The 22,187-nt window shown below is 40.4% G+C and overlaps 1 protein-coding gene across 4 annotated transcripts in view; it reads right to left on the bottom strand.

The window, feature by feature from the left end:
- The window catches only part of TTC7A (tetratricopeptide repeat domain 7A), a 178,138-nt gene that overhangs the window by 141,935 nt on the left and 14,016 nt on the right, over positions 1-22,187 (bottom strand). For 2 of the 4 annotated variants that reach the window (XM_032985268.2, XM_032985270.2), the window contains exons 4-9: positions 18,193-18,323; positions 16,412-16,533; positions 9,021-9,099; positions 5,473-5,633; positions 4,976-5,039; positions 890-952 (exon numbers count right to left, since the gene is read on the bottom strand). In XM_032985268.2, the coding sequence (XP_032841159.2) occupies positions 890-952; positions 4,976-5,039; positions 5,473-5,633; positions 9,021-9,099; positions 16,412-16,533; positions 18,193-18,323 (620 nt within the window). The remainder of the gene's footprint in view (positions 1-889; positions 953-4,975; positions 5,040-5,472; positions 5,634-9,020; positions 9,100-16,411; positions 16,534-18,192; positions 18,324-22,187) is intronic. The other 2 variants (XM_032985269.2, XM_032985271.2) reach the window with 1 other exon arrangement.

Below are 22,187 nucleotides of genomic sequence, written 5' to 3'. Positions count from 1 at the left end.
AGCTTGTCCATGGACACTATCTTGGGTAACATAGCCATATATTTGCTATTAGTAATTTGCATTTACAAAGCTATCTTCCAAGAATTTTTACCCTCCTTGTAAGTTTGGAAACAAGATTTCCTACAGCCAAGTAGAAGACAATAAAGCTCTCTACCGTGTCTCCCGCAACTCACATTAGAACTATTTACTCAAGAGACAATTAACAGAGGTGGTGTACTTCCCAGTAGAAACATCCTGAAATCCATCTTTGCAGGTCCCAGACACATAGCTTTGCCTTCCAGATCAGTTAGGGACAGTCATATTTGCTATTGTAAGTGCACAACTGTGATTTGGCAGGAACCAGGGCAGGCAATCCTGTCCCTGCTTGTCTTTCAGCTGCCATAGTCTGATACCCCTCAAGAACATACTCATGATGGTCATCCAGCTGCTGTATCATCACTGGGCTTGGTGTCATTAAAAAAAAATAAATAAATTAAAAAGAAATCCCACAGAAGCAACAAGAGATTCTTCTTCTTTGCAAACCCATTTGTTGGGCAGCATTATTTCATGAAGTCAGGAACTGCAGAGCTAACAGGTTATAATTATTTCTGTGCTTAAAAACGCATGGGTTTAATCTTATTCCACTGAAGGCATGCTCACAGCAACGAGTTTGCTCTCGCCAGTAAAAAGAGCAGAGCAAGTCCCAGTATCTCACTTCCCCCCCTCACCATGTAGTCTGTGCTCCCAGGCTCTCCAAGGTCAAAACGCCTTTAGGGGTTCAAATCAGAGATAAGATGGGGATGGCATTTCTAATCTTTGTTACACAGGCACAAAATTTATTAGCTTTGGATACAAGGAGCTTCGTTTCCAGTATTAGTGAACAAAAACAATAAAAAATAATCCATGTTACCTGGTATGTCTGGTGGACTGCATTAGCCAGAATCCCCAGTTGTAAGAGCCAGCGCTGCCAAGGCTGAATAAAGGGATTTTAGAATGTACGTTAAACCTCAGATTCAAGAAGGGAAGGTTTCTAAGTGCAAACAATGAACTACTATTTTTTTTAAAAAAAAACCTCAAAAGTAAACACAAAAAGTAGAAGAGTGTTCCATTCCTGGGTCTGAGAAACTTCTGGCTAACTTTAAGGGGCAGTACAGTCAACTTGGAATACTCCTGAGAATGGCTATTAAAATAAACAAAACTGCAGCTAAGGGTTAGTCCTGCCAAACCTCCTCTGCCTACACCCTGCAGCACAAAGCACCAGAGTCCCTGATGGCAGAACCAGTGCCATTCCCACTGGTGGTGTGGTACAGAGAAACCACACTGCAGCAAGTTACAGTGTGCCCTCAGTTCTCCCCACAAACAACGTGCCACTGGTTTTGATGGGTTAAAAGCAGTAAGAAAGAGCACTAGTGGTTTAAAAATACGCCATTCCATTTTTTCCAACATGTGATAGGAATGCATCATTCTACCACAGCCTGAGCTTGCAAAGGCTGTCGCCAGCTGGCCTTCTCCTTGGTCAGGAGGAGAGCATTTTCCTTCTCTCACAAACACAGCCCATCCATACCATAACTTGGGCTATGCATAACGAATGAGAATTTAGCCAGGCGGCCACAACCTCCCCTAAAGACAGCCCTGGCTGTGGTAATCTTCACGCTGCCTGATTTGTTTCACTAGATTCCTTCATGAGAACTCTACAGCCAACCACTGTGACTAAGTAACAGCTGGCACAGAGGGGGAGCACTTGCCAAACTCAACAACTGGGATGCTTTTCATTGTTTACTGAAATACCTTAGCTTATGAAAATAGGTTCTCTTTTTCAATGGGACAGAAGGAATACAAGAGGCAACTCAGGAGAGTGCCAGGAAGAAACAGGCCCCAAGCTTTCACTTTAAGTGTTAATATATCCACGGAAGCATCTTCAAAGCTATGAAAGAGGCTACCATGTTATTTGGCCACCTGAAAAACTTCTACATGCTTAGGCTCAAAGGCAGAGTGAGTGAAATACTGAAGGAACCCTTAAATTACCCCTTTAGAAGCTATTCGCATTTCATCACACCAGAACATGCAAAGTGACTCCCTTTCAATGCAAGGGAAGCTTCCAATGTAGAAAAGCTGCGGCAGCATCACAAGCCAGAACCCAGCACCACTAACAGCCAGAAAAGGCTTGCTGGAATATAGGGTCTGGCCAATAAACACCTTAAAGACTTCTTTTCTCCCCTTCCCCCTTACAGGAACAGTTCTTGTAACCCGCATAAGATCTTCTGGGGAGTCACACAGATCCTGGTGAAATAGATGTTAGCTTCACCTTAGGAAGGCAAGACAAACAGAAAAATAAAGCCAATTTCAGCAGCAAACTACCTAGCACTGACCTACTCCTTTTCTGTATCGCTTGGGCGGAAAAAGGTGTTCCAGGTGTACACTTCTTGAATAGGCTACCATGTCTCCTTATCATCAAATTTATCACATATTTACTTAGGTTTTCTGACGATTTATGCTCCTCCCTGGTACATCTTTGCTCTGGGTCACCTGCACATGCTGACAATTCTTCTGTCCCTCCCCCCCCCCCCCCCCCCCCCCCAGTTTTGTCCTCCTTGAGCTCATTTTGGAGCGGCAAAAGTCAGGAACAGGCATGTGGAGCAGCTGCTTGGCTTTATGTTCCTGCAAAAGTTATAATGGCATGGTTGCTCTTTTGTCTCTTTAAAAATCAGACAGGAAAAGTACCATTCTGGTGAGTTTTGCTCTGACAGATCAATCAAAGTGTCAGAGAAGCTGGAGAGCTCCCAGCAAGCCAACCTAATTGTATACTTCTGTTTCATTTTAAGGGGTTCATAATTGTAAATACTGAAAGAATGCCTAATCCAGACAAAATGCAGGAACACCAACTATGTTGCTTACTGGCTTACAGAAACATATCATTATCGCTTGCCACTGACACTCTCTCCAGGAAGGAAAATATGTTTTATTCAGTTGTTAACATTATATCATTAGGGAGACCTCAATCGAAAATCTGCTTCTTGTTAACTCACTTTCCATGTGCTTCAGCAAGTTTCAAAATACAAAACAAAAACCTTCAAACAAACAACAAACCTGTACATGAGAAAACACACTAGCCTACAACAAAACTGTCATGGAAAAGATGTCTCATGTCATAAATTAAACAGTTTCCACTTCTTAGTACCATAAAAGTAAACTACAGGAAAATATTTATGGATTGCAAACATATGTAAGAATCAGATTGCTCCCTCTGTTTCTTCACTTAGGAAGCACATTCCTGTGGTTCCAAAGTGCATTTCTATACACAGCTATATTTCTATACAGGTCTTGTATTTTTGTTAAAACAATAAACTCATGGCAAGCCTATTGCTAATGCAAGAGGAAGGCTCAGATGTTCCGTTTCCCATAATTGTAAAGACAGTTATGCTTCCTGCAGCGCTCTACTACAGTCTCTTCGATTATTTAAGTGCCTTATATACAGCACATCAAAATGCCTTGCATCTATCTCCAGAAAGTTCCTACATATAGAAGACAGCACTTAAGCAAACACAAGCTTACTTATTTAACCTTGAAATCAGCACAGCAGTCCAGTTCCTATCAATAGCATTTTCACACTGCTTCATCCATAACTTAGTTACAGGACCAGTTTGCCGTTTTACACACTATTGGATAAAACAGGGATAGCTTTCATTCCCCTTCATAGAGTTCAAGGTCCCACAAGGTCTTTCTGACTGCAAGCTCAGTCCCAGAAAAGGCTGGAGCAGCCAGTACTGTTGCTGCTCCAGACCCCTGCTCCTCCTCCCACTTGGATCAGCCCTGACAAACAATGCTGACATAAGCTCTTCTGATTTTAATAGAAGTGCATGTGGTGTTCTACAAGTCCTCACTCCTGGAGTCTCCACTTCCAATTATGAAAAGCCCTTGAAAACACAAAGCAGATGTACTGTAGAGGCTTAATCTAGAAAGCACTAAAAAGCACACAGTATAGTAACACACAGACATACGTAATTTTTAAGTTAATTTAATATTTTGGGGTGGTTCTGCCTCCATTTTTTCCCCAAATTTTAAAAGCAAACAATATTAAATTGCCATGTTCTGAAGAAGTTTGAAGAAAAGGGGAAAGACTTGAGCCAGAAGAACCAGACAAAGAAAAATTGAAGGCAGCAAAAAAACAAGCTTTCACAGTATCTTTTTTCAACTTATCTGAAAGCTGTTTAAAAGTTCCTAAGAGCATCGTTGATGCTTCAAGTTTTTCAAATCTCACTTTGAGCTACAAGTAACTACCCATTAAAGTAACTTTCCTTACACATTTTCAGAAAACATTCCTTATACATTTTCTGTATTTTCTCATCTCCTCAGAACACAAAAATTATCAAAGGTTACCATGCAGTTTTCCATGTCGTTGTTTTTCTCCACCTTTTTCACTTCTTCTTAAAGGGATTTTTTTAAAGCAACAGATATTATAAATAGAAGAATTCAAATTATTTCATCGTAGTTCATTAGGGACGTTTCTGCATGTGACAAAACTCCCTGTATCATCAGCATCAGAAACTGACAAAGATCACTCAGTACAAAGAGCTAAAATATTATCGCTGCAGAAAGGGAATGTAAGCAAGATATTGCATCCTGCAAATGCCAAACAGCGGGTATCACCATCACGCCTGGCTTTAGGCAAGGCTCCTTTCCTCTCATTCTTGATCCATAAATCCACACAGATGTTTTGAATAGAAACACTGACAGTGTATCTGGATGTCAGAACCTGCATGTAGCTATGGTGAATGCAGTTACTTCCTCTTGATTCCCAAAATCCTTTACTGACGGTCTATTTAATAAAAGTGATGTCACTAATAAAGGAATAAATAGCATTTCCTGTTTAGCAGCTGAATCCTTGCTTCTGTTTATCTTCAGAAGATTCTGTAAACAAAACCACCCAGAAGACTTGACACAGAAACACTAGATATTCCTTTGTGCTATTAGTATTACAAACTAATTTTTGGCTTACCATGGATTCACTGATTAAGAGGAGAAGAAGAGCCTCTTCTACGTTGTCTTGAGGGCAGTAGGCACTGAAAGACCAAACACATTTTTCTGAGGAAGGTCAAGAGTTATGCTGTCAGCCTCTTTCTCTTTTCACAAGAGGAGCAGTAACTTGAAACAACTCATGCATAATTCATTTGCTAGGCAATACCTTCTTTTGCAGGTTCACACAATTAAAAGCTCTGCAATATATCCTAGATGAGCTATACTGAACCATAAATAGATTATTTCCATTTCATAGCAAAGACAGATATTTGGTTGAATTTTCTTCCTTCCTGGGTAAAGAAAAAAAATCAAACACTCAAGGTTTAACATTTTATTTTTCCAGCAGGCCCTCAGATGGGAAATTAAAAACAAGAACACATAAAACTACTACATGTATCGGTGACATAATTAGCAGTACCAAAGAGTGTTCACTCTCCTTCCTCTTGCCAATAAGCTGAAATAGAAAAGGACACTTACTTCTCTTCTGTGTACAGCTCAGGCCTCCGACAAAGAAGATTGCTAACATAAGACTGATCTTCCTTGTTCATGAACTCAGGAAGTGGATCAGATAAAGGGCTCCAGTAACAGTCTTCACTGAGGGAATGGAGAAGTACTTGGGCTAGCTGTTTGGCTGCAGTCTAGAGATCAGTGAACATCACAGAAAGAGGCATCAGTAAAGCCTTCTCCAACACAAAAGATTCACCCCTCCCCATGTTCCACCTTGAGAAGGAGATGTACCAACATCACAACAGTACCACTTTTCAGAAAGTCAAAGTAGCTAAAGCAGATGCTAAAAAGTCTACAGCAGTGGCAGTTTCTTCCCTACTCTGAAAAGGCCAGCCTTCTGCATTTACATGGTGGTGTTGCAATGCTATAAGAAAAAAGTATCAAAAAGGCCTGACAAGGGAAGCTTTGGTGAATGAAGACAACTGATTGCCACAGAGACCACTGAGACAATCTCAAAAACGTTACTATATTAGAATATGATAGCACTTCACTGCATTCTCAGACTCAATTCTGTATGCAAGTCTCAGGCCAGAGGCTACTTTTGAATTAGGTTTAAAAGACCAACCCTTCATCCGTTTAATATCACTATTCCTGCAGCCTTTTATAGCTTATCTCACTACTGCTTCTCTTTTTGCTGCAGTAATGGAGGGAGGTGAGAGGAGGGTTAGGAACTTTATATTGAGACAGCAACATCACATGCACTTTTTTAACCACTGAGAGGCCAAAGATCCTTAAAAACTTGCTTTCTGGTTCAGATGCATAGCTGGCAACCTGGGCACAGAAGGGGGCAAGTTACTTTGACTTTGCAAAACTATCTTTGGCATTTGTCCTTGTCCCCACCCAAGAAATCTCTACATTTTTGCATTGTAAATAGCTGAACATGTGAACAAGCAGAAACACATCAAAATGGGTGGTATCTTCTGTGAATTCTAAGCAGCACAGCACTCTAAGCTGTAAAGTAAATACTGTACACAACAGCGGCAGGCTGAAACTTCAGCCCTTCTGTCACAATACTTGTAAATATTATTCTGGAACGTCTCTGACTACTGCATATGTATTTTATATGCAACTTGCACTTTGAGATGTGTTATGAGGCCACCAACAGTAATCTTTTAAATATCAGGATAGGTACGATTGATAAACCAAAGCATTACTTCACTTGAGGTATGACATTGATAGGACTAAATAAATCATACTGAGGTTAAAGTTCCTGATATCAGATTCAAAAAAAACTTATTTTGATGCAAGGTTCTTTATTTTCATGCACCTCACCACACATGAATTTACTGAATCAGTCTAAAATGCAACACCAGTAGCATGCACGCGCTATGTTTCTTAAACACCACAAAGGGAGGTTTCACAGATATACCTAGCAAAGTGATCTGAATGAATGACAATGTCTCAAAAGAAATATCATCACATACAACTTCCTGGAAACCCCAAGAGCTTCCATGCAACTCCTACTGAGAAGTTACAGAAAGCCTTCTGTTTCTAACTAGGCTCTTCAATGCTTTTTATAGCACGTAACCATGAGCAAAATGGCCTAGGGCCCTGCGACATTAGCCAGTATCATTTTATCTTCTCAGTGTGTAATTATTTAGTCAGTTTTACCTTGAGGAGCCAACTCTCCTATATTTTTTCCTACAGTCTTAGGGGGGGGGAGTGGGGAGGAAATAATACGCCAGCAACAGAAAGACCTCTACTAGTTCACACAGAAGTAGGAGTATAGTTTGCGATAAGCCTTTCAAAAGGCAAGCACCAAATACTTTCAGTGTCTTTGATTTTAACATGCAGTACAGTAGCTGTGTAAATTAGCTTCACTTGTTTTGAATAAGAGCAAACAAACCAGAACAGGCCAAGACTCTGATCTATGTTATTACTGCCTTTGGCTAAAAAAAGCATCATTATGCTTGAAGAACACTGTGATCCCACAAATTAGGGAAAAAAAAAAAAAAAAAAAATCATGTGTTTCACTTTCATGCTTGAAAAACTTGTTTAATTAAGCACATTCCTCCCTTTGCCCTCTTGACAGCTCTTTAAAAATAAGTTAAAAAAATAAAATGCAACTTCCAATAAAATAGAAATCCCAGGAAAAACTACTGGATTAACTCCTTCAGATTTCCCCGTAGGGATAGATCCCCCAGGGGTGTTGTACAGCTCCCCCCAGTTGCACAGGGACAGGAGCATTTGAGTGCCATGTTCTGTCACAGTATAGAAACAGCAGATGGTTAGACTCATTTCAGCAAAATGATAAAACAGGCAAGCAAGAAAAATCCCCTGAACCCTGATCTCAATCTGGAAAAGGATGCAACCATTTGAGTGTGACAATTATTTAAGTCACCTCTTCTAATTCCCTGCACAAACATTCACATGCATCTGTATTCTCAATTAGGCATAAAGTGATCCCAAGGCAACAAGAAGGTTCGTTTCCAGAACAGAAGTTCCAAAATACACAGATGTGAGGAACCTAGACAAAAAAGCACCCAGGATACCCCTTCTGCTCTCACTTTCATTTTAGCTCTGCATTTGCATGTGAGCTAGACACACCATCAGTCCGTCTATTGGAACCTGGCACTCTCCATATCCAAAATGCTATGCAAACCCATGCCCACCTCCCTTGCTGAACCTCTCTGTAATTACACAAAATACAAAGCTGAACCAAGCAAAAAAGTTTAGTCGTATCAACGTCAATGCTTTTAAGGCTGCAAAGTTTTCTTTTTGTTCTCAAGATTGCTATTCTCCATGCTGTTGACCTCGTCACCTCCTGAGTAACTTCAGGACAAGGTCTCTTAACTGGGAGACAGGGAAGAAGCAGTTAAAGGTCTAAGAAGTTAAACAGGCACGTAAATAACTTTCTCCATGATTTCTTTACCAGAGGCAGAATGCCAACATTAACAAAAAAAAAATATTCATAAAATTAAAATCATTCTGTACTGTATTGAAGGGAGTTTTACAGAACACTGAAGCACTTGAGTATAAAAAAAAGCACCGCTTGTTGCAAGAGCCAGAAGTACTTAATGCTCCTACATGCAAATGCAAAAAGGTGTGCATGCACACACTGAAAAGCGAGAACAAAAACAAGACATCACCTGAGGACAGGACTGTCAAACTAAATACAACCTTATTTCTACCAGGGCTAGAAAACGCACTGAAAAAATAAAAACAACGAAAAAACAAAAACAAACAAACAAACAAAAAAACAAATAACAAACAAACAAACAACAAAACCCCAACAAACAAACAAAAAAAAACCACAACCAAAAAAACACAACCCACAGAAGTAACCCACATGCCCAGGTCTGAAGGCTTGGAGGTTTTAATTGGGCAGGTCTTTGAATTAAGTGCATCACTTGACAAATCACTTCCAAAAGTTTAAAGAAAAAAAAAAAGAAGAAAGAAAAATGCAGTAAATAATCAAGTGAGGACAAATACATTTTCGTCCTATTGCATGCGTCAATAAACAGAGAGAATTCCTGCATAGCAGATTACCCCACCTTCCCATCTCCCATTCCCCTTACCATTTTGAAGGTCTGAGTAGCTTTTGTTTCCACAGTCCGTAGTATTTCTCGCAGACTCCTCATTCCTTTCACAATATTTCTATGGGGAAGGCAGAAAAAAAACAACCATCATAAAAAAACCCCCCAAAACAGCACACTGGAGACAAAATATTTTTATGATGTGCCAGATCTTGGCAACAAACTTGACATCAAACAAACCCATGAAGCAACCACTGAGCATGCAGTAGCGAGACAAGTCACTCCGAGGCACAGATAGGACAATGGCACTGAGTGAGGTAGCGACTGTAGCATGCCTACTCCAGATGGCTTCCTAGGAGAAGATCACATTCACATTTGATGAACAGAGGGGACATTTGGAAGCCTTTCGTAGCTCATATTTATAAAGCAGATGCTTCTTCATAAAAGCATTCACATCTCTTCTTCATACACACAGATTGTACTTGTTTGAATTATACTGAGCTTACGTAATGCTTTTAAATGACGATTCCTTTTAGGTGGTGCTTAAACGCTTTGTGACTGATGGTCCAAACATATGATGAAATTACAGTGCTTTGAACAGTTTATTATCAGGCAGATAAGTTGCACTGACTGTCTGCAAGCACAGCTTAACCTGCAATAAAAGAGGGTTAGACTAAAAAAAAAAAAAAAAAAAAAAAAAAAATCACATTATTCCGCATACACCGTGAGCAATTAAAGCAGACTAGTTGCCAAATGGTATCTTAATCATATGTCTAACCAGTAAGAGAAATGTGGAGAGGAAAGATTAAATACTGGACATACTAGTTAACACACTTGCAGCCTATAAATTCTTCAGGGCTAAGGACAAGGTCCTACCACCACAGTAACTACAAAACAGTTCAGATCACTTTCACTGCAGGGTGGAAGGTACTCGAAGAAATACAAGCTACCAGAAAAGAAACAATGCTGTATTGAAATAAAGACAACCAGATAAGCAGTTGTACTGATACATTAACTGCCACTTAAGCTTATTCCAGTAGAATTTTCTGTGCAGATGAAACCTAGATTTCATAAAAAAAAAAAAAAAAAAAGCCTTTTTTGTCAATCTGATGAAATTTTGAAGGTAAGCAATACAGACTGCACTTAGGCCCACTTTTACGCACTGCAAACCTTCTTGCATTCCAGAATCAATGGCAAACATTTGAAGAAATAAAAAAAAGTAATTATTTTCAGGGGGAAAAAAATTTAAAATGTGATCACATTTAACATGAATGTTGGCTACATAAAATGACACCCTAAAGCTTATGGTCACCAAGTCACAGATTGCAAATGTGTGCGGCCTTACTTCCCATCAGTACTCATCTTGAAATTTTAAACTTTGAGGTAATCTGTAGGTTACCTAGTTGCGGGCAATCTACAGAGAAGCAACAAAGTAAGGCAAAAGCAAAAACACTGGAGACTTGCCCCTGTGGAGAAAGTCAGATGTCATCTTTCTTTTTTTTCCCCTTCCATTTTCTCCTAAGTAAAAGGTGTATTTTGAATTTATCAAGGGGAAAAAAGCTCAAGGAAGTTTTTATAAGTTGGACTTAATGCTTCAGAAAATTCTCCAATTACAGGGTCAAGACATCACGTGCTTTTCTGTGGATCTAGGAAAGACTATACCCACAAAGATGCAGTTCTAGACCTTAAGCTGAGGAAAACAATAAAGCATGTGATGATACTTATGCACATGAGCAGTCACACCAAATCCAGCAGAACTGTTCACATACTCTTTATTATCAGATAGGCAAAATCAATAATTTCTCCTGTCTAAACAAAATGCACCTGCCCAACTGCTTTCCAGACTTACTGGAAAATACTGGCATTTCCTGTGCTTCCTTGGGCTCCTTACAAGGCTGGACAGAAGAGTTACGGTGTATAACAGTTCTACAACATTTTTAAGAATGCATATGTTTAGATTTCTTGTTAGGATAATGGTATTTGTCTTAATAAAGTGCCAATGAATTCCATTAACTAGCATCAGAAGGAATATTAGTGACCACTTGCAAAGCCAATTAATTCCACATTTGGCACATACTTAAGAGATGAAAAAGCTAGGGAAGGTGTTAAAGAGAGACTTTTTGTTCCCAGACAACTGGACCACCATTTCAGTTCCACTTTTTAGATAAGGCCTCAAACCAAGTTGAGCTTTGTGGCAGGAACACCTTGCTCTGCAGGAAAAGGGAGAGGAAAATGGAGTAATATTGACACACTGAAGTGAATGAAAGAATAAATGGCAAATTGCTGCCCATCTGCAAGCAGTCAAGAGTTGAAACCATGAGCCACGTGACAAATGCCTAGGAATACCTTCAAGCAGAAGGTAGGAGTGCAAAATGGGCAGCCTGGGAGGAGCACCCAGCACTTGCCACCTCCCAGACAGATGCCTGCGTGGTCAGGGCCTGTCAGAGTGCCTGCTCCGCACTCAGAGTTCTCCACACTGGGACACGCAAAGCATCTGACAACAATACCTGTTCTACAGGACTAAGGATTTGGTTTGGCAGCTTTTATGTTTTTAACTTTATCAAACACTATTGAGCCATGACAGGAGACAGAGCACACCTGCCAGCAGTCTGCAAACATACCCCACTACAGGAGTTTGTCTTTCCGCTCTACTGTTCCAAGCCAGAAGGCCATCTGAGCACACATTTCATTTTAAGCATATGAATTGTGCTACTCATAATGATAAGGAACTTACTGTTTCATTAGTCAATGTCCTTCATATACTAAATATGCACTCAAAGAGATTTTTTTTTACATTAGGACCTGAAGAAGTTAACAAAGATAAAAGTATGTATTTGAATTGAAATGCAGATAAGTGGATGAGAATGCAAACATAAAGTCTCTGGCAATCCATGGTGAACCCATTTGATCTTGTCTAGATTAGAAACTAAGCAATCTTGAGTCTCTGCAGGATTCTGTTAAGAAGACTACATGGAAATCCCGGGTACTGTTGCCTCAAGCCAAGGCATCATAAGTGAACATCAGATCATGGAAATTAAACGAGCTGGAAGAGTCCATGAGCCTCTACTGCATGGCTAAGATGCCAGAAAAAGAAATGAGGGAGAACAGGAAGGAAAAAGTACAATGTCGTTAAACTGCCTTGGTTTTAGCCACAAAAGTGGCAAGAGAGCCATTTAAAAAAAGCACATTATGAAATGTGGTTTACGATTCAATTACAGCTAATATAACAAAGAAGAACACATGGGCACAAACTGTGACAAAGAGCACCTTGAGTCCAATCACTCTAGCTTGACATGAAAATCTGTTTTGTTTGTTTAAGTACCCTGTTAATACAGGGTAATTAATTACTAGTCCATGAATCAAAGCAGTCATATCACATTTATGTCATATTGTTTGGTTAACACTACACAATTTTAAGATACAAGAAAATCAAGAAATACAGTTTTCTATGCAAATTGCTGGGAAAAATACTGATAATGAACCAGAGAGGACCATAGGCACAGAAGTCTGCAAAGACAGAACCCCAGCAACACAGGCACCAGAAGATCTTGTTATTATGTCCACTCATTAATTGTTAAAACATTTAGTTACTAATAGATGGAAGAGACAATCTTGAGATGACTACCTGGCAGTTTGCAGAGCTACCTCTCCAGGGGAAAGCAGTACCTGAAGCACACAAACAGCACCATTGCCTCTGCCCAGCTCCTTGCACATCTTTGCATCTTGTCCAGGTTTCTAAAAATCCATACTCTCTCCTTAGACAGCTGTTCATACATAGGCACAAAATGCACCTGAAGAAAGCCTCTGAATCTCAGATTCCTACCAGTGATGACACCAGACAAGTAACTACAAAGCAGCACATTAGTTTCCAAATGTCAGCCTAAGAGAAGTGGGGTGCTCAAAAAAACCCCAAAAACCCCACAAAATAAAAGACTAGCACTTATCTAGATCCATACACCATCCGATAGAAAGTAAGACTCACTCCCAAATTATCAACTACAGTGTCCCGGATAAGGTGCTAGATTGTGAGGACTGAAGAGGAGACAAATGACAAGAAAGCCCACAAATTCCTCAAAGATGAATAATCTAGCAGAGACTGTCCTGCCTGCCGTCATACATTAGATTTTACTGTAAAACAACACATACATGAAGTTACTCTTTCAAAGTGCCCTTGCAGCAGAAGCCTACAAAATTTCAAAAAGGGAACTAAGCACTCTAGAAAACTGACAGAAGGCAAGAGAAAGAATTGTGTAAGATTTCCCTACTAAGCATTTTCATCAGTATTTTCCAAAGTAATTTAGGTCCTGACTTAAAGGATCATAAGGAAATCCAATTTCTAATAAATGCTTAATATTTATTTTTCAGAAATTAAATTTCTTCAAAAGCATCCCATCTAGAGCTTCCAAAACCAACTGCATCCTCTAGAAAGCTGTCTTGCCTGTAAAACTCCACGCATACTTCAAGTGCCATTAAGAGAGCAGCATACACATGACCATTACTTCACACAGGTGAAGACTGTTCACCCTAAGAAAATACTAAGGGCATCTTGACCAAAGCCCCAATAACAGTATAAAGTAGTAATACCCATTCAATACTCTGACAGGAAAGGCAGTAGGAAAGGAGCCTAATCCTCACACATCCACATCAGGAAAAAAAAAAAAAAAAACAAAAAAAAAAAACAACCCAGAGCAGATGCTAACATGTAAGGCACCTGACTGCCTCCTACAGTGTAACAACATCTGCCTGCCTGTATTCTGCATCCACAGCATCAACACTGCTCACTAGAAGAATAAAAGAAAGCTTTCTTGGGATGCAGCAGGGCAAACAACTGCAGGAAATGTGTCTTCAGCACCACAACAGTTTTAAGTAAACATCTTATTAAAAGCATCTGGGACTTCCACAACTGCAAGACTTGCTGGTCCTTACACCTGGTGGCTCAACATCTGAAAAGGGACACCTGACCTTGTTTTGCACTGGTGCACTGTTTCCACTGCAAGAGAAAAGGTCATCCCTGACCATGCTCTGTGAGGAGCATGCCTGTTCCTGCCAGCAGGAACAAACGCATGACAGCACCACACATATCTTTCAGCTCTTCTGCCCGGTGAGACAAGAGTAAAGCACTCTACTTTTGTACACGTGTGCTGCTGGGAAAGGACATCCCACCTGATAGGACCTAGCTCCCTGCCAGCTTGAACATTCACCATCCAAGACTTATTTCCTACCTGAACATGCTGGAAGCAATAGGGAAAACAAAAGAATTTCTTTGAGCTGTTCAATATTGGGTGGAGAAATTTATTATATTCATGAAGCATCCTAGAAAGCTTCTTCCCACTTCCCTCCTCTTTCCTTAATATATCCCAATGCTGCTAATGCCCTCTCGTGGCAAAACCCACACATTAATACTAGCTGGGAGCACAGAGACAAACTGCCAAGTCCCATCGGGCTCCTTTTCCCCCCCACCAGACCTTTCATTTCCCTGGCTGGTGTTTCTCGCTTGCATTGGAGGAGGTGAGGAATGCGTGGGGCTCCACTCCCATCCCTGCCACGGGAACTCCACTGCACCAACTGGGATGCTCTCTCATCAGGAGACAGCTACAGAGAACATTTTGCTGCTATTGCTGCAATTCAGCTTATAATCAAAGCACTGCTTAATTCACACATGCATTTTGATTCCAAATTGTTGTCCTGTAGGGTTGTGGGGGTTTTTTTTTAAAAAAAAGCTATCATTACAATAACATGGGGCAAGCAGGGGCCCACAATAATAGCTAAAACAACCCACTGGATATATCGAACTGATGAAGACTGAATTTAAACATTGCTGAATAAAATTAACATGAGTGACTTTGATATTCAAAAGGTGCCTAGAGGATATCAGTGCCATATGTTCTAAATGAGATTTTATTACATAGTTAATGAGCTTACTGGCAAGACCTGAGCTTTTTGTTTGCCATGAGAACAGCAAAAGGCTAGAAAAGCACACACTGTGCCACAGCTGGTCAACCACCAACTCCCTGGGAAAACCACATACCTGTCCCCAGCTGCCAAGGTGATACTGAGACTACGCCTCATACTTGTAAGTCCATACTTGCTTTACACATAAAACTTGTACTCACCTGACCAAGGGGTCATTTCACAACATTTGGGCTTTGTGTATTCATAAACCTTTGGGTTAAACAAGGCTTATCTGAAGGCACCTCTCATGAATATGCTTATATGTACAGCTTCCCTGTACATGCAGGTTTTTAATGAAAGAGTGGGGAACAGTTACATTTAAAGTCAGTCTTGGGGGGATAAAAAAAACAGCAAAAAAGCTCTAAACAAGAAGCAAACCCTCCTCCAGAGTCAAAAAATGGTATAAATTTTCTACAGAAAAATTTAAACTGATTTTTGCTGGGATTTTTTTTTTTTTCTAATTTTCTTCCCTTCAATCTCCCCTCATTTTTTCACTTTCTTCTCCATTCTACTCAGCAGGAAAAGGAGGAGTGAAGAAAAAGAGAGAGAATATCTTTGACTGGGGATGAAGGTAAAAAAGCAGCCAAAATTAAATATTTTCAAAGATCGTCTGCTTAAAAGGTTATAAAACTTTGACCAGCATTATTACACAGAGCAGCAAAAAATTCAGTATCTGATTCCTTGAGAACAAATGGGACAATACGGTGCAAGAACAAGGCTACAGAAGAAAGATGGATTCTTACAAGTACTGTTCACACAGGTTGAAGAGATACTCTCCCTACATAGCAATCTCTCCATCAACTACAGAGAGTTGATTATATTTTGAAGATATGGCCTGGTTTAGATAACAGCGTGCCCTCACCAATACCCTTCAGAAATGAGCATTAAAAATGTTTTTTACTGTTCTTGGAAAGGTTTTCCTTGGGTGAAATTCACTATAAGCTTGCAGATACCAACTCCTCTTGCCCTTCCAAGCTTCACGGGGGCTGTATTTCAGAGGCATAGTAAATACTGTGGAGCAGCACTGTTCCTGCATTCATTCTCTCTATACAGATTTGGGGTATTGACTGGGATATTTAAGACCTTAAATAAACAACGAGATAAATGAAAGAAACTACCCTCAAGACTTTACTGAGCTCTAGACCAGCCCCTGCGGCTGAACATTTTAACAGCACACAGCAGTGTAAATTCCCCTCTCTCTTTAAGGTCAAACTCCCCTCATCTCCACAGGGAACAGAGCTGAGTCAAGACAACAAAACTGTTCTACTCCACCCTGTTTGTAGGTCTGGAAAAATGAGGCTTAGGACTCTTAAGAGAGACAGAGAGAGACAAATAGGAGGAAGGAAAGGATACTGAGGGGACTTGAGGTGAGCCAGCAGCAAAATGTCACAACAGAACACATACAAAGAAATAAGCCTTCATCTGTTCTGAGATAAAACATACGACATTATCTATTTTTATTAACATCTGCATCCACCTACCCCTTCTTTAAATGAGTCACATAGGCACTCTGTAGAGCTGCTTCCAGGAAGTAGGAAAGTTCAAACTCAGAGTAAGTCACGTTGCTGCCCTTGATACTCCTTGAATGTGTGTTGTTTAAGGTCTGTGAGAGGAGGAAAGAAATATCTGGGATTACAGACAACTGTTTCAACTAGCCAGTTCCTTGTGAGACAGAGACATCTCCAACAATAAAATGTTAGCTTCTGCCATAAAATTCTTCCTCAGACTACTTGAAAACTTACTTTCATTAGCTATTCAAAAACCTTTCAAAGTCAACTTTAAAATAAACTATACAGCAACTTCCACAAAATACTCTGCATGCAATGGGAGTTTTGAAACACCATTCCTTATTACTTTCCAACCTTTAATAAAGTAGAAAGCTACACATTAATACCAAGAGCTTCAGAAGTACTACTCCAACCACACAGATCCAGCATCTTGCACAGAAATATTAGTGCAATGTTTGAGTAGGTATGTCTAGCTTAACATAACATAAATATTTGTTAAGAGTTAGTAAGCTAACAGGAGTCATGATGGAAGAATTTTAGCCCTTCCTCTGTTTCTCCTATCAAATCCTTCCAGCTTTTGCTTCCTAATTAGTAACAAACTCGTTTCATTGCTGAAAGTTGCCCTGTGTGGACTCTCCAAAACAGGGTTTTGCATCCAAGGACTGGAGAAGGCCTATGGACTTTTAGTACACCTATCAGTAATCCTGCATCCCTGTCTCTGTCCAGAAGATGACTGAATTACAGTTCAAACTCTCTCCCTTCTTCACAGACACAAGCTGTCAGTAAAAACTTTTACAGTGCCCAGTACTGGCAGGAACTCATCCTTCCACAAGGGATGGACAGTACTTACTTTTAAATACAATAGCCATTCAGCTTTTTCCTACAAAGAAACAGACCAAATTGTTAGCTGGCTTTCTTAATGAATTTTTATATATGTACTAAACTATTTTTTTCTTGTTTTAATGCAATTAAAAACAAAACCTGAAACAGATATATACCTCTGCCATTGAGAAGAGCTGAAATAACTGATCAGAAGCTCAAAGGCCATTAAGTTACAGAAGAACAGGTAACATGCACTGCCATCAGTGCTGCTGGTGTCAAGCATAGCATGCGGCAAAGGAAGGGCATGGAAGCGCATGGTGTGCCCTGTTAAATTCAGCTAGGCAGAGTTACCCAGACAGACACCATGAAGCATATGCCCAGCAAATCAGTGGCACGTATAACATCTCAATGGAGGGCTCACAGTACTCATCTTACCATCCTAGCCAATCACTGACTAAGCAGTTACTTGCTACTAATCTAGGTTCCTCCAGTTTCACTTGGAGAAGGTGAAGCACTGGCAGTTAAACTGCTACAGCTGACCCAAAAGGTTACTTTCAGCTTGTTAGGGAACTCAATATCCACTACTGAGTATCATTTACACAGCAGATATGTAACATCTTGAGTTCCTTCATACTGGCACTTGCTATGTGAAGTTCGTAGTCCCTCTTTAGTAAGAGCTAAACTTGAGATACAACCTGAGCGTATCTGAGGTATTCAGTGCTTTCTAGACATCATTCTCCAAGGAAACAGGCAGAGACAAGATAAACTGCTGTTTTGCAACTGCTTCTACTGCGACACCTCATTCCTTCCAACTTGTTCTCATACTCCTTATTGTCTAAACTCACATGGCATTTCCCCATCATTTTTCCTGCCAAAACCTCGGAAATTCCACCCAGGACACCAGGCAACACCCTGAACACATTTCCTCTTACCTTTTCAAGCTCCTGCAAGTACACCTGGGCAATGACACACGCTGTCTCAAAACAAGCCATGACTTCTTCCTCCCTTTCACACAGTCGAGCACGTGAGGCAACTGAGTTAGTTGAGCGCTCCAGTGACAGACCTGCAAAATGGCAACATCTTCTTTAACTGGAGCCTACCAACAGCAACATAACCATGTCATTCCTTCATTTACCAGCTGACAGGAAAGTTTTTCCACAGGTGGGTTTCCTCCTTGTTTTACCAACTTTCAGGAAAAGAACCCCAGGAAAATACAATTCCTACACATGCAAGGCATTTTTGTCATGCTGCTCTAACACACAGTGCCACTGCACACTTCTACAGTGCCTTTCAAACACTTTACAAAGAAAGGACATACAATACCTCCGGTAGGGATGAGCAAGCAGAGAAATTAAGGCCTATATTTCCAAATATGGCTATAGATTTGGGGTGCTTCAGTGCAAGTGCTGCTTCAGAAACACCTTGATAGTGGATTTGATAATTTCTAAGCATACACTATTCCAAGTGAAGCCTTCAATAAGCAATTTTGAGGAGGGAAAAAAAAAAAAAAAAAAAAAGGGAAAATGATACAAAAACGAAGTTGGAAAATCTGAGGCCTCTCTTGAATAATCTGAGCACATGCAAATTGCACATGGACACACAGCAAGCTCTTGGCAAGGCACAAGACTCTTAATCACAAGATCACCCACTTTTCCAAGGAAAGGAAAAAACCCAGGGTTTTGTAATACTAAAACTCTTCCTTGTATCATCATCCAACCCCACCTACAAACAAAGAGCATGTTAATTGAAGACCTACAGCTATTGTCCCTACATGAAAATATTTTATTATCAGATCCTTGTTTAGCATCACACTACAGCAACCTCTGTATCTCTAAATCTATTTGGAGGGGCTACACACATCCACATACTGATTTTACTCTGATCAGTGTAGATTTTTATGTCACACTGGATCTCTACAATACACCACTGCTTGAAAACTCAGGTCTACACCAAGAACAACTGCACTGATGCCCAGTAGTCTAACACAGGTTACATAAAGTTCAGCAAATGCTTCCCAATAAATGTTGTATATAACAACACTCCCTAATACCAATGAAAAATGTGTAAGATGTAGCACAAAATCCTAGTGGTCCTGGCACAGATCCACAGATGTGATGGAAGAACAAAGAGTTCAGCTATCTGGACAGCATCTCCAAGGAAGCAACGTAGTCTGCTGTAGCATACGGCAAAGGATTGTACCTCACATGAGGAGCCACACTTTCCCTGGCCCCCGTGATCCCGGGAGGCAGCACAGCTCATTTCAGGAGTCTGACAACAAACCCTTGCGAGGTGGCAACGGGGAGCCAAGTTTCCCCATGATAAATGGTGCAGTATGAGCACTCATGCTGGAGGAGCCTGAGGTTCCTAGGCAGTCTTAGCTTTGTTTACTTCTCATGTTCAACATTTCTGTTTTGTCCCCTTGGTTACTCTGCTAGGAGTTTCCCTATCTCATGTCTTAAGTTTGAGCCAGACACAAGCAGTTAGTTCAGTGGGTTGAGAAGAGAAGATGCCCCGCTGGTGCAAGCTCAGGAGGTGGCTCCCCACTCCTCCTGCCCTCTCCCAATTCAGAAGCACATGGCACGTTCCCTCAAAGACCCATATCTTGGAGGAACATGTTAGTAACTTTCACCTTTGAAACTCCTGACCAGAGAGCAGGAGGAGTAGATTTACTTCAGAACAACAGTATGTTGGGGGCAGGGACGACAATAATTTTTCTGCTTTTAACTAATGCCCATTCTCTCCTTTCTAGTGACATACAACTTGTACAGCACCCAACATATAACCGATTTTGTCTTCTAGCCCATCTATGAAGTCTCTGCCTTTATATCATAGACTGTTTTCCTATTATTTCTATTACCTAACCCTGTCACTATGTAATGATGGGGAAAAGAGTATGTTAACTCTATACAGAAAAAGGAACCATACATACTGTGCTGAAGCTAGATCAGCCAGCATACAAATAGTCTTCTTACATGTGTCTCAGTTTTATCTGCCTCTGCATTTCCAGTCATTCCCCTTAATTGAAGATAAATTTTAAGAAGTGTTGTATTTCAGAGACAGTATCCCCTTAAGTGCAGAGTGGCACTGAGGGCCCTGAAAGAAACCGAGTACAATCCACTGACATTCATACACATGCAGCATTTAATCAAACTGCAAGAGCCATCCTAGCACAGTCTGTATGGAGGTGGTTATCGTGGGAGATGTCACACAGAGAGAACAGGCTGATAAAAAGTCATTTACATACATGCTACAGCCCACTGCATGGAGCTACTATATCTAAGCTCTGATGTGGGGGAGGAAAGCAAGCAGCCTTTGCCAGCACCAAGTACTGACAACAAACGTGCCCATCCATGCAGTCAGAAAAACAGAGCTGGCGCTGATCAGATACAGGGGAACAAACATCTCCGAAAAGCTTTCTTGCCACACTAAGTACAGAGCAATATACAGTGTATTAAAACAGATACTATGCTACATTGCACACATTTTTCTACTCGTAAAGGGCAAGAAGGAAAAATGACCCACATGACATGACATTAGTCATGGTTCTTTCTGCTAATACCATATGCACTGGCCTGAAGTCTGAGTATAAAATCATCTACAGAATCCAAACAGGGCCATTCTTCCCCTACCACAGAAATACAATAAAAAGAAAAATTAGAGCAAGCAGACTGCAAATCCAGCAGACAAAATGAACAGAAGAACAACAACAAAAGTTCCCTACTCTTGCAGCCACCAATTCAGTTCCCTCAGTGCAAAGTCCCAACAATTACAGTTTTGCTTAAGGTGCAGTTGGACAAGACTGTTTACAAGACCTCCAGTCCAGAGAGCACAGATTCCTCTAACTCTTTTCCATCCTCAAGTTAGCAGCACAGAAAAAGCTTTGCAGCACAACATATCTTTTAAATTCAACTCACTTCCTAAAAAGTGTCAGAAAGCCATGAAAGTGCATGCTACTTCTACACTGGATTTAGTAAGAAAAGTGTAGCTCTTGCTAAGACAGAATTGGCTTCCAAGCAAAGCATAAAGCCATATGCTTGCTTCGTAGCTGATTAGGGTAAAAGGACTTGGGTATTTTTCACAACCAGTTATGCTAAGATAATACCAATTTATAACTCATCTATACTAAGATTTTTATCGCATTAATCGAGTGTCCAAATTTAAATATATACATACATATATAAGAGCAGTTTATATAGTGAAGATACAGATTTCTAATACAGTATGGCCCAAGCTCAAGATTTAAAGAGAGACATGCTTCCAGATTACCCTTTTCAAAAGAACAAACTCTTTCTACTCAGTTCATAGGCAGTAACTCTCTGTATAGAAAAACACTGCTTTTCTCTCCTGCATAAATATAAGGCTTCCATTCACCTCCTCTAGTTCTCCCAAAGATTCAACACTGGCTCTTGATCTCTCTATAATCTTTTCCCCCTTCTTCTCCCCTTCTGAAGCTAATCTACATTTACATCAGAAGAAAAACAAACCCATAACATTTGTAAGAGGTGTCCCTGAACTAATTTCTTCCTAGAGCTGAAACGTACTGCTCTCATTTATGGAAACTTGAAATCAAAGATTTTATGAAGGCTTATTTCCACTTTCCTCTCACTCAGTCCTTGCCAAAGGAAGACATTGTATCATGTAGCTCCAATGCCCTGAGGTGATGTTATTACCAGAACTGGAACATACATGTGCACATGGAGAGGTGGTATCAGATTCTCAGCAACATGAGACAAAAATTCATGCAGTAAGGAATCCCAGGAGGTACATGGTCCAACTTTCTGCTCAAAGCAGGGCCAGTTCAGTGCATTACCCAGCCTGGTCTTAAAAGCCTCAGCGCACAGAGGGAGACTGCACAACAACCAGGGAGAAGAGGAGGCTAAGGGGGCTTTCTTCTTTTCCTCCAGTTCATAAACTAGATCACTAAACA

The sequence above is a fragment of the Tyto alba genome, unplaced genomic scaffold (assembly GCF_018691265.1).
Source record: "Tyto alba isolate M040663 unplaced genomic scaffold, T.alba_DEE_v4.0 Super-Scaffold_16, whole genome shotgun sequence".
NCBI lineage: Eukaryota > Metazoa > Chordata > Aves > Strigiformes > Tytonidae > Tyto > Tyto alba.
The sequence above is the reverse complement of the archived record's forward strand: the minus strand, read 5'-3'. Positions and strand labels throughout refer to the sequence as shown.